The sequence below is a fragment of the Aquarana catesbeiana genome, linkage group LG12 (genome assembly GCF_042186555.1).
Source record: "Aquarana catesbeiana isolate 2022-GZ linkage group LG12, ASM4218655v1, whole genome shotgun sequence".
In the NCBI taxonomy this organism is placed as follows: Eukaryota; Metazoa; Chordata; class Amphibia; order Anura; family Ranidae; genus Aquarana; species Aquarana catesbeiana.
In genome coordinates this window covers 42,992,750-43,005,937 of record NC_133335.1, presented here as the reverse complement: position 1 = coordinate 43,005,937, position 13,188 = coordinate 42,992,750, and the positions used below count along the sequence as shown (strand labels likewise).

Below are 13,188 nucleotides of genomic sequence, written 5' to 3'. Positions count from 1 at the left end.
ACAAGGCAGGATGCACGCTCTGAGCATTCAGCTTCTTCTACAGGCCCTCATTTCCGTCTGGTGATGTCACTTCCGCTGTGCGTTCCGCGCTGGTCAGTGTGGCTTCCTGGGGCACCTCCAGACTCCCGAGCCAGCCAACTCCATGCCCAGCAGCCGAAACAGATGACAGCGGTCCTGCAGGACGGTATTAGGAGGATCTACATCCACGCACAGTGTGACCAGATGAGCTTTTTATACATTTAAATCTTGAGTGTTTTTAATCTGTTTCCATTAAAAACATTTTACTGAGATACTACACTTAGCTGGCGCTTCCTTCCCTCTCTGCTTTCTACCTTTGGTCAACACAGAGCCGGCCACAACTCTGAGGATGGTCCAGAGCATTCCTATTGTACCCCCAACTACCACAGACTATTGACATTTTATGGATTCACCATTGTCACCCTTAATACTGGTATTTTTTTATATATGCAGTCCTGGCTGGACCATATACCCTAAACTCTGTGCGCCAGTAACTTCCCTTATTCATTTTCAGTTTATGTGCTGACAATGAGCGTGCTAATGGGAGGAGAAGGCAGAGTGACAGAAAGATGAGATCATCACTTTGGTGCTTCTTCTTTCACTATACAGTTCTCCTGGGCTCAGAGGAAGTGGGTTGAATGAAAGCATACTGTGTAATCAAAAAAATTTTTTTCTTTTAATGGGTTATACATTTTATGCTAATTTTCGTCTGGAGTTCTGCTATTAATCGCCTTTATATATAGGTCAATTTAATCCATTGCACCAAAAAAAAAATCTTGTGCCTGTAAAAACATTATAAAATTATTTATGTAGGCAAGTCTCATGTTTACCAATGCAAGCTAACACTGCTGAATGTATTCTGGATATGTAGACACCTATGACCTCAGGTCACAGAAGTTACCCGGGTTTTTGCATATTGCAATGGTCCGTTGACCTCCCTGTTTTCATAGCATACACATGAGTATGTTTTCTTCTATTTCACAGGTGCAGGTGTGCAATAGAAAGAAAAGTCTGCAGTTCAAATCACTGGAGCTTTATGGCTACAAATGCAAAGAGCTGGCTAACTATTACTTAGGGTTCAATGGTTGGAGCCAAAGAGTAATTGCAGTGAGTTACTGGCATTTTTTTTACTATTGTTTTCTGTAAATATACATATATTTTTAGTACTGATATTGTGACCTATACAGCTTGCTAAAGCAAATAAATGTTTAATGCTACAAGATTGAAATAGCTTGACAAAAATGTATTAAAGGGGTCAGAAGGTTTTTTTTGTCTTAATGCATTCTGTGCATTAGGATAAAAAGCCTTCTGTGTGCAAGCAGCCCCCCTCGGCCCCCCTAATACTTACCAGAGCCCTATCTCTGCCCAGCGATGTCCACGGGTCCCTCGGCTGTCCAGGACTCTCCTTCCTGGTTGACTGATACAGCAGGAGAGAAGGGGGCGGGGTCGAACCGCAGCTCTGTGTCTGAATGGACACACGGAGCTGCAGCTCGGCTCAGGTGACCCCATAGCAAGGAGAGCGGTGCCTAGCAACGAAGAGGGACCTGAAAAGAGGAGGATCAGGGCTGTACAAATCCACTGCACAGAGCAGGTAAGTATAATATGTTTGTATTTAAAAAGAAATATATCACTTTACAGTCACTTTAGATTTAAAGTGTTACTAAAGGTTCAGATTTTTTAAAAAACAACAAACATGTCATACTTACCTGCTCTGTGCAAGGATTTTGCACAGAGCAGCCTAGATCCTCCTCTTCTGGGGTGGCCCCCACTGGTGCTCCTGGCCCTCCCCCTGCTGAGTGCCCCCCATAGCAAGCTGCTTGCTTTAGGGGCACTAGTGTGTGCTCGCTCCAGAGCCACCTGTGTGTGTCTATGGGTACGTTCACACTAAACACGGGTTTGAAATCGTGCGAGTTCAGCCGAACGCGCATGATTTTAAACCCGCATTTCAGTGCGAGTTCGGAGGAGATTTGAAAGACATCTGTGTGGGTTTATGCACAGATGTCTATTGAAATCGCCCCCGAAGTCACCAAAAGTACTACAGGAACTACTCTACTTTTGGAAATCCGTGTGGCATCGCACCGATTGGGACAGTGCCGTTGCCGGCAATAGGCTGCGATTTGACATGTCAAAGTGCATGTCATTTTGCGCCAATGTGAACGAAGGCTAAAAGACATAGAGTGTGGCTAGGCCCTGCCCCCCACTCCCTCCTCACTGACTGTGATTGATAGATCAATGGCTTCCTTTGCTGTGTCTTAGCCAATGAGGAGGGAGACACCCAGGAGAGCCGATGCTCTCGTGCACATCACTGGATCAAGATGGGGCTTAGGTAAGTAATGGGGGGCTGAGGGGGGAGCTGCACACTGAAGGTTTTTTACCCTTATGCATAGAATGCACAAAGGTAAAAAACCTTCAGCTTTTAGAACCACCTTAATATCTGTGATCTAAAACTTTTTAACACAATCGTGACAAATTCAATCCTTGTTTTCTCTCTCAGATTCAGAATATTACTGGCCTGGATGATGATCCAGATGAGGAAGGGAATCCCAGGGAACAGGCGAAGTTAAGATACCTATGTGTAGTCGAGGTGATCATTCATGACCGTGAAATTCGCAGCAGGGGAGTCGGTGTCGCTGAGGAAGCTATTGAGAAGCAGAACGGTACTTGCCTGTGAATAGAGATAGAATAGAAGTCTAAAGATTGGTGCTCTATAGTTCTCAACTCCCATTTTCTGGACAGCTGATATAAATGAACTAATTGCACACAGATCACAATGTTTCAAAATACAGTAAACCTGGTTTAATACATTTTATTTGTTTATTTTCTATTTCTGTTCTGTCTAAAATACCTTAAAAAAAACTCTGAACCAATAAAAGTGTGACAGCTTAAAAGAGCTACCATCCTCCTCTTTCTTCACTCCATAGTTAGTTGCTGATCCAAAACAAGTTTACAGCTACTGAGGTCAGAACTCCTGATCTACATATTTGTTTCAGGTCAGTGGCTCCATAAGTCATGAAGCAAAGAGGGGAATGACGGGTCTGGTTCTTGAATTTTTAATAAGGTCTGAAAATTAATCAAATTCAAGCAAGTAGCTTTCTTTGCAAAATAAAAAAAAAATAATAATCAGTTTATGATAAAGTTAAAAAATAAATGTTATGTATGCTATGTTATAAATAAACATATGTTATGAAAATAAAAAAACTTTGGCACTATGAGAAGAGGTGCTCACTAATGGCATGCTGATGAGGGGGTCACCATGTGGCAACACACAGGTTCTAATTTCTTTTTTTTCCCTCACATATCTTAAGCCTAACTGTTAGAGGTGTGGGCACACCATAAACACTTGTTTTTTTTTTATTATTATTATGTTCATGCATTTTTCTAAGTTTATTTAATTGGAAAAAATGTGTGAATCCTAGGTCCTGGGTGAAAGTTTCGTGAAAATATTAATAGACCTCCTTATATCATACTGAAAAATCTCTCGGTAGCGATAGTTGATCCTTTTTTTTTTTTTTGTGCAATTGGAACAGTTCTTTTACTGCATGCACAATTTATGTGATGTATATGGTCAAGTTAATAGATTTGTATAAAAATTAATCTGCGCTCACCCAATCACTCATAAAAGATACCTAAAATAAAAAGGTGAAAAAAATGACCAAACACTGGTAAACCTATGTGAATGCTGCTATCTCCTGACAAAATTAAATACTTAATTCCAACATGGATATATATAAACACATAGGAGATGCGCAAACTATATAAACACAATATTAAAAAAGTGTAATGAGTAAATATGAAATGAATAAATCATTAAGCATCAATAAGTGATAATATATAAACTCCCACGTGAAATCTCAAAGGATTGTGGATAAATGAATGAATAAATAACGTGTTCACAAAAATATCTAGATTAATGTGTCAAAACATGTCCAAATTGAAACAAAGTAACAAAGTGAAAAAATAGCAGAAAAAAAACCTAATGATTACGCTTTTCACACTCAGCAAAACTTGATCAGATGCTTTAAATCTGGAGAGGAGAAATATATAAGCAGAACCAGATGGCCTCTTATCAAATCTAATGGACCCCAAATTATAAGGGTCAAACTCGCCTGGTATCAACCATACAATGGGATGATTTTCAGATGATCGCTCAGCAGCTCTCCCACAATACAAACTCCAAACAGAGGTAATCATTCAGCATGCTCCGGCAACAGCAGCAATCAGCTGTGATGTTTCAACCTGATCTGCTTATGGGGGATGACGGCTCTCTTCTGTAGTGAATGACAGGATGAATTTTATATATGTAACACTTGCCTTTTAACTTCATACACTGACTCCTCCGATAAATGTTTTAAATGGTATGTTGAGAAAGAAAGACGAAGAACTTTATATTTTTGTGAACATGTTATTCATTCATTTATTTATCCAAAATCCTTTGAGATTTCACGTGGGAGTTTATATATTATCACTTATTGATGCTTTAGAGATTTATTCATTTCATATTTACTCATTACACTTTTTAAATATTGTGTTTATATAGTTTGCACTTCTCCTTTGTGTTTATATACCTAAGTTAATAGATTAGTCAGTTATGGTGGGGACCAATAAATAAAGTGTAAACTTAAATATCTGGCTCTGTGGTTGTCTGGATTCCAGTTTCGGGACCCTAAGCAACAGTGACTGGCGCCCCCAATGCAGAGGTACTGCAGGTCCAGAAGTAGTGACCTACTTTTGCCAGCTGATTAGTAAGTTTATGCTCCTAGCCTGCCTTTCTGACACATACCTGGTCAATCAAACTTTAAATAAATTTGGAGTTTAGGTCCACTTTACTTGAGTTGGTTATTGCGACATAAGGAATAGGGTACCTGTAGAGGGATTTCTGATTCACTAATCACTTAAAGGCTAAATTGGAGGTGTAGAGTGCAGATGCTGGAATATGTTACATGTTCCACGCTAAAAATGGGTGGAACATGTGACACGTTCCTAAGGTGAACTTATCCTTTAATCCACAAAAATGTCAGCCTATGCTGTGTATTAGTAAGAATTGCCCTTTTCGATGCCTAGCTAATATATTACATTTGCTAAAATTTTATTTTTTAACCTTTTTTTTGTTTTTTTTTGTTTTTAGATCCAGTAGAATTTCTCTCTAAGAATGGAAAAGTTCAGAAATTTGCTGTTCAAAAGGCTCTCTCTAATGCTTTTAAGAAGATTTTATTGGTGATTTTTGGTAAGACTGGTTCATTTTACTACTTCTTCCTGTGTAAAAGTTCCCGTCACCATTGCATTGACCGCTGATCATTTTTTATGAAAGGTAAGTTCACCCAAAAATCTAAGACTACAGTTATGGATGGCCAGTACTGATCATCAAGCTCTTAGTTTAAAATAGAAATGAAAGGCAAAACATTTTTGTATAGATTAAAAAAAAATTATACCTTTTTTCCCTCCTTTTTTATAAGTGATCACATTCCCTCTGTTACTCAGTTGCATAAGAGCTGGGGGGGGGGGGGGGGCAGCAGCACACCGAGCTTCCCAATGCTGCGCAGGGAGGGCATATCAGGACAATTCTGATCATTGGAGGAGAGCACACTGAGCTCCCAGCATAGCTAGAGATCTGGCCACAGTGTGCTCTCATGCTTAGTGTGGTCAGTTTTTAATAGGAAAGCAGAGGGACTGGCAGGAACATCAGGGATTTTAAATAAAGGAGGCAATACAAAGAGAACAGGATACTTTCTCATACAAGTACATGGTACAGCAGGCACATATCAGGAATATGAAGTGTTACATAGTAGGCAAGGTTGAAAAAAGACACAAATCCATCAAGTCCAACCTATGTGTGTGATTTTATGTCAGTATTACATAGTATATCCCTGTATTAAGTGGTCATTCAGGTGCTTTTCTAATGGTTATTTTAAATGATCGATCCTCCCCGCTGATACCACCGCCTGTGGAAGAGAATTCCACATCCTTACCACTCTTAAGTATAGAACAATCTACGCAGTTTAAGGTTAAACCGCTTTTCTTCTAATTTTAGTGAATGGCCGCGTGTCTTAATAAATTCCCTTTCGCTGAAGTTTTATCCCTATTGTGGGGTCACCAGTTACGGTATTTGTACATTGAAATCATATCCCCTCTCAAAAAACACTTTAATGTAGCAATATAGTTACATTTTTGGCAGATGCTAAATCACACATGGTCACACCTGGATTTCACAAAGCTCTCTCTTTTAGACTTGTTGGTCAGTATTGTCGCCTTATTCTAGGGCAGAAATTTGTATCAACTCAGATCTTTGTACTTGATTTGCAGACAATGGGAAAGTTGCCGTGGAGTATGTTCCTGATGAAGATGATACTGTAGATTGTCTTACAGAAGAAGAGTTGCAGGGGCTCATTCAGGTATAAAAGACAGAAATGCAATAAGTACACAGTTTTATCAACATCAATTTTGTTGTTTGTTTTAATGTTGGATCTAAAATTAGCTGTGTATGTTTCCTGTAAGCCTTCTCTAGGCATTGCAGAAAGCAATGCATACAAACTGACTTTTTTGTTACATATACATAGATATTTCTCATATGTAGCCTCTCCTTGTTTTAGGGAGGGCAGTGAATTCAAATACAGTGGGTAGGGGAGTGTTTGTGGACTATGTTATACTTTAGTTGTAGTATTGTATGTTGCTATGTTTTATATATTTTTTTTATTTCGCAAAAGGAAAAACAAAAAATGGTTAAAAAGTAAAACATGATGTGAAAATCGTACATTTTTTTTTTTTTTTATTTGTGACATATTTTTTTTCATTCTGAGTGGCTGTATTTTCCTAACAGGTCAATGATTTTACCTGGGCAACCCTGGACATAGGAGACGAGGATGATGAGGAGATGCTAGCAAATATCAGTTTCTATGAAGATACCTTGGCAGATGGAGAATAAGTGGACATTTGTTTATAGGTTCAGAGAATTTGGCTGATTTATGTTAAATCATTTCTGTGCTGTAAAAAACAATATTAAATTTCATGTTATTTTTCTAAATTCTGTTGTTTGACTTTATTTCCAAAAATAACAATGTAAATTAGCCACACACTGTAATACATTAGAACTGGACAAAAGACAGACTTTCACTCTAAACAGACATGCAATTGGGAAACAGTCAGGGTCTGGTTTAAATCGGTTGTAAACCGATGGACAATTTATTTTTATTTTTTTTACCTGCAAGTAGAGCTACACGATTCTGGATAAAATGAGAATCACAATTTTTTTGCTTAGAATAAAGATCACGATTCTCTCATGATTCTGAGTCTAACATTATCTTTCACATTATACAGAAAAATTGGGCTAACTTTACTGTTTAGTTTTTTAAAATTAATTGAAGTGTATTTTTTACCAAAAAATTGCTTTTAAAAGACCGCTGCACAAATACAGTGCGACATAAAATATTGCAACGACTGCCATTTTATTCTCTAGGGCAGCGGTTCTCAACCCGGGGGTCGCGAATGCTGGTCGAGATGGACCCGAAGTTACTGTGTTACGCCGGAGTCTGCCCTTCTCAGCCAGTGAAAAGTCACTTCCGGGAGAGGAGAGACCGCACGAAAGTGATGTTCCGTCGCCGCCATCTTGGTATTCTCGTCTGCAGTAAGGCTACACTTAGAAGTCGGCAAGCGGACATCTTTTTACACCCACCGAAGTCCCCTTGCTGAGGACGAGTCTACCAAGATGGCAGCGACGAAACATCACTTCTGGTTAACACAGACGGGTTGCTGATTCTGACGGAACACCAGTGTCTTTGGTAAGTCAGAAATACTAATGAAAAAAAGCATTTTTGTACATCAATTGTCGCCACTGTGCCCATCAAATGCCGCCACTGTGCCCATCAAACGCAGCCACTGTGCCATATCAAATGCTGCCCCTGTGCCATATCAAATGCTCTCACTGTGCCCCCCATCCGCCGCCATCTGCCCGGCACTTACCCTGTCTCTCGGTGGGGCATTTTATTAATTTGTAACTTATATGTTAATTTTAAATAAATATTTTGCGCTGTATATTACAGATTGTTTTTGTGATTAATCACTATGCTTTAAGATGTTAAATTTGTAAGAATCAAAATACATCTTGCATATCAGATATTTATATTTCGATTCATAACAGTCGCAAAATTACAGCAATGAAATGACCAACGAAAATAATTTTACTGTTAGGGGTCCCCACAACTTGGGAAATTTTATCAAGGGGTCACGGCACTAGAAAGGTTGAGAACCACTGCTCTAGGGTCTCTGCTTAACATTTTATATATACAGTGGGGCACAAAAGTATTTAGTCAGCCACCAATTGTGCAAGTTATCCCACTTAAAAAGATGAATGAGGCCTGTAATTGTCATCATAGGTATACCTCATCTATGAGAGACAAAATGTGGAAACAAATCCAGACAATCACATTGTCTGATTTTTGAAAGAATTTATTCGCAAATTATGGTGGAAAATAAGTATTTGGTCATCTACAAACAAGCAAGATTTCTGGCTCTCACAGACCTGTATCTTCTTCTTTAAGAGGTTCCTCTGTCCTCCACTCATTACCTGTATTAATGGCACCTGTTTGAACTTGTTATCAGTATAAAAGACACCTGTCCACAACCTCAAACAGTCACACTCCAAACTCCACTATGGCGAAGACCAAAGCTGTCGAAGGACACCAGAAACAAAATTGTAGACCTGCACCAGGCTGGGAAGACTGAATCTGTAATAGGCAAGCAGCTTGGTGTGAAGAAATCAACTGTGGGAGCAATAATTAGAAAATGGAAGACATACAAGACCACTGATAATCTCCCTCGATCTGGGCCTCCACGCAAGATCTCATCCCGTGGGGTCAAAATGTGACAAGACAAGCTCTATGCTAGTCTATTTATAGCACCATCCCACAACACACATTTTCAGCTGCTTAAAGCTCCTGTCTCTGAGAACTTGTTAGAAGTTATCATGCTGATAACAGAGGCACAATACCGCAGAAACACATGGGACTCGGTGCTTTGGAGCGAGATAAGTAAACACTACAGATATGTGTGCCCAGGTCAAATTTCATGAATCGGGTTTACATCCACTTTAAGAGGAGCTTAGGGAGGAATTTAGGAGTGAAGCTATATAATGTAGATCAGTCTTATTGCTCCTGTTTAGTATTGCCTTGCTGTGTGACAGAATTGAAAAATGACTTCCAATGTATTTTGTTAAATGCATGCAGTGTAAGTACCTAAATTTGACCTGGTATCAGTCTCTCGCAGCCCCCTGTACAAGAGATTTCAGACTGGGACTGGAAGAAGCAGTACAAGGGGCAAGTCAGCTGTGTTACTGTGCCCAACAAGGAACATACTGATGGGGGGGAGAGAGCAGAGTGACATTAGAGATTAGCACACCAGAATGCAACTTCTCCTCTCAGTGTTCACTCATAAGCTGGGAGATGGACAGGACCTGGCCAGTGTTACTGAACTGTAGCAGAGAAAAAAAATCAGGTCTATTTCTCTGTCAGACATGGGGCAGGCTGTGTTGTGCAGCAGAACTGTGTAAATCTTAGAATGGGATGAAGCTGCCCTTCTCATCCAACACTAGTGCCTGACCTCACAAATGCGCTTCTGTGAGAACGGTCAAACATTCCCATAGGCACACTCCTAAACCTTGTGGACAGCCTTCCCAGAAGAGCTGAAGCTGTTATAGCGGCAAAGGGTGGGCCAACTCAATACTGAACCCTATGGACTAAGACTGGGATGCCATTAAATTTCACGTGTGTAAAGGCAGGTGTCCCAATACTTTTGACAATATAGTGTATGTAGTACATCCAGAGAGGCAAAATGGTTAAAGTGATATTAAAGGGTCCTTTTTTAGGCATGTTTAGGTTGTTGATAGAGTATTACTTGTTATGCCTCCTCTTGCTGTATCCAGTCTTGCTAGTATAAACCTTGTAAGTTCCTGTTGGCCTGGCTTTCAGGTTCTAGGGTGGCCCCTTTACCTCACAGGGTCCTAAGGAGCCACGTTACATGGCACGCTCATGGCTGTGCTCTTGTGTTATGCACTGTGTGCATCCATTTGAACACACAGCCCTATAGCAAGCCACTCCCCTGCTGCCTCCTGCTCCAAGCTAGATGATAAACAGTTGCTGGCACTTGGGATGTCCATTGATACCCGAAACTCACTACTCACTGTCCCCGAGAGTAAGTTCAGGGGAAGCTTTGCTGAAAGACCCAGAGCTGGCAGTGGTGCAAAGTATCTGTTAAAACAAACAAAACCTTCATCAAGGCAAAGCTACATAATCAAACACATACCCGCTATTCCGGGTGTGCTATCATGAAAGTGCATGTAAGATTAAAGTCCAAATAACCGCTGCCATCATAAAATGTAAACACTTCACATTAAATGTTTAGTAGAGTCCAAAGAAGAAAAGGTGTTTGATTCTGCCCTGGATATAACCCTTTCACCATCACCTCCACTGTAGAGTCGGGGGGTAAAAAAATCCCCCTATAGATCAGACTCTTACCAGACTGTGCTGGGTAACAGGCACAGAACACCAGATCTTGGTTTCAATCCTCTCTGGATGGCATATATATATGTAGTGACGTGAATTAGTGACGTGAACACATTCTGGGATACCACTAACATTGGAAAGCCGTGCTGCAGATGGTAGGAGACACCGTCACGCTCCCCGTTGGCGTTATCGCTTAGTTTATATGCCTGTTTGAATTTGCATTTTTATAAGTGTATGTTCTACAAGGGGGAATCTAATTTAATCAGTCTGAAGTGGGATTACGCTATGGAGTCTTCTCTTTCTCCATGTGAATGAGCTCATTAGTGTTTGACCCATCCTCCCGGCCGCAACAGGACCTGTGATTAATTATCCATATGTCTTCTTTGGACTCTACTACACATTTAATGTGAACTGTTTTTATGATTGCAGCGGTTGTTTGGACTTTAATCTTACATGCACTTTCATGATCACACACCCGGAATAGCGGGAATGTGTTTGATTATGTAGCGCTGCCTTGATAAATGTTTTGTTTGTTTTATGTTTAATTTGCTTGCCATTGACAGGTGTATGCGGTAGCAGTTTCAGCCTTAAATAGGCTATTGGTTTTTACACCTATTGTGAGATTATCTCTTACTTGTTAAGAGAATATATGGTATTTTCACCTATCCCATAAGTGCTTGAATTTGTAGGAAGAGGCCCGATTGTCTACAAGTTGTCTAAAGTAAGTGTAATGCCCCGTACACACGGTCGGACTTTGTTCGGACATTCCGACAACAAAATCCTAGCATTTTTTCCGACGGATGTTGGCTCAAACTTGTCTTGCAAACACACAGTCACACAAAGTTGTCGGAAAATCCGATCATTCTGAACGCGGTGACGTAAAACACGTACGTTGGGACTATAAACGGGGCAGTGGCCAATAGCTTTCATCTCTTTATTTATTCTGAGCATGCGTGGCACTTTGTCCGTCGGATTTGTGTACACACGATCGGAATTTCCGACAACGGATTTTGTTGTCGGAAAATTTTATAGCCTGCTCTCAAACTTTGTGTGTCGGAAAATCCGATGGAAAATGTGTGATGGAGCCTGCACACGGTCGGAATTTCCGACAACAAGGTCCTATCACACATTTTCCGTCGGAAAATCCGACCGTGTGTACAGGGCATAAGTGTAATATTTCAGTTGCGTGTGGTTGTGGCAACTGAATTATTCCCTGGCTTATCTATCATTGTCTATGGATACAGTGAAGTTGTGCTTTAATGGAGAATTTACAGCAACTGCTGTATATAATCCAGCTGTGAAACATTTATTTTCCACTAGAAACCTCCATGAAAAATAAATTCTTGGTTTTCGGTAGAGCTGATCTTTGCTGCATGTGCCTTCTGTTGTGTGTTTCTGTAAAACATAAGAATGTGGAGGAGCTTGCTGAGCCCTGTGTTCATTTTAAAGAAAGTCAAAACATGACCAGGAGCCTGGGGGTGCTCTGGTGGTGGAGGAGCACCGGAAGATAAGTGCAGCTCTTGCTCGAATAGAAGAGGGCCTTCCCGAATCTGTTCCCACAAGGTTTTGGAAGCACATGATTGTCTAAAATGTCTTAGTATGCTGTAGCATTAAAGTGGTTCTAGAGGCTGAAGTTTTTTTTTTCTACCTTTATGCATTCTATGCATGAAGCTAAAAAACCTTTAGCGTGCGGCTTCCCCCTCAGCCCCCCTAATATTTAACTAAGCCTGATTGTGATCCAGCAATGTGCACGAGAGCAGCGGCTCTCCCAGATCTCTCCCTCCTCATTGGCTGAGAGGCAGGAGCCATTGGCTCCCGCTGCTGTCAATCACAGCCAGGGAGGGGGGAGCCGGGCTGAGCCACAAACTTTCTTCTGGACACAGAGAGTGAGGCTCTGGAGCGAGCATGCATGAGTGCCCCCTATGGCAAGCAGCTTGCTGTGGGGGCACTCGCTAGGGGAGAGAGGCCCAGAGCGCCAGTGGGGGATCCGAGAGGAGGAGGATCTGGACTGCACAGTGCAGATAAGTATGACCTGCCTTTTCTTTTTTTTTATAAAAGTGTTGCCTTTACAAACAGTTTAACAGTACTTTTGACTGAAAACACAGTTTGAAGGGGCATGCACATACTTTTGGCCATATACAGTGAGGGAAAAAAGTATTTGATCCCCTGCTGATTTTGTATGTTTGCCCACTGACAGAGAAATGATCAATCTATAATTTTAATGTTAGGTTTATTTTAACGGTGAGAGACAGAATAACAACAAAAAAATCCAGAAAAACCTATTTCAAAAAAGTAATAAATTGATTTGCATTTTAATGGGTGAAATAAGTATTTGACCCCTTCGCAAAACATGACTTAGTACTTGGTGGCAAAACCCCTGTTGGCAATCACAGAGGTCAGACGTTTCTTGTAGTTGGCCACCAGGTTTTCACACATCTCAGGAAGGATTTTGTCCCACTCCTCTTTTGCAGATCTTCTCCAAGTCATTGAGGTTTCAAGGCTATTTGGTAACTGGAACCTTCAGTTCCCTATACATGTTTTCTATGTGATTAAGGTCTGGAGACTGGCTAGGCCACTCCAGGACCTTAATGTGCTTCTTCTTGAGCCAATCTTTTGTTGCCTTGGCCGTGTGTTTTGGGTCATTGTCATGGTGGAATACCCATCCACGACCCATTTTCAA

At 40.7% G+C, this 13,188-nt stretch overlaps 1 protein-coding gene across 3 annotated transcripts in view; it reads left to right on the top strand.

Moving 5' to 3' along the window:
• The window catches only part of RDM1 (RAD52 motif containing 1), a 42,588-nt gene extending 35,552 nt beyond the window's left edge, over positions 1 to 7,036 (top strand). For all 3 annotated transcript variants that reach the window (XM_073607649.1, XM_073607648.1, XM_073607647.1), the window contains exons 3-7: positions 1,003 to 1,125; positions 2,513 to 2,675; positions 5,144 to 5,242; positions 6,319 to 6,407; positions 6,833 to 7,036. In XM_073607649.1, coding sequence (XP_073463750.1) covers positions 1,003 to 1,125; positions 2,513 to 2,675; positions 5,144 to 5,242; positions 6,319 to 6,407; positions 6,833 to 6,937 — 579 coding nt within the window. In that variant the 3' untranslated portion in view covers positions 6,938 to 7,036. The remainder of the gene's footprint in view (positions 1 to 1,002; positions 1,126 to 2,512; positions 2,676 to 5,143; positions 5,243 to 6,318; positions 6,408 to 6,832) is intronic.
• Positions 7,037 to 13,188: the final 6,152 nt, after the last annotated feature.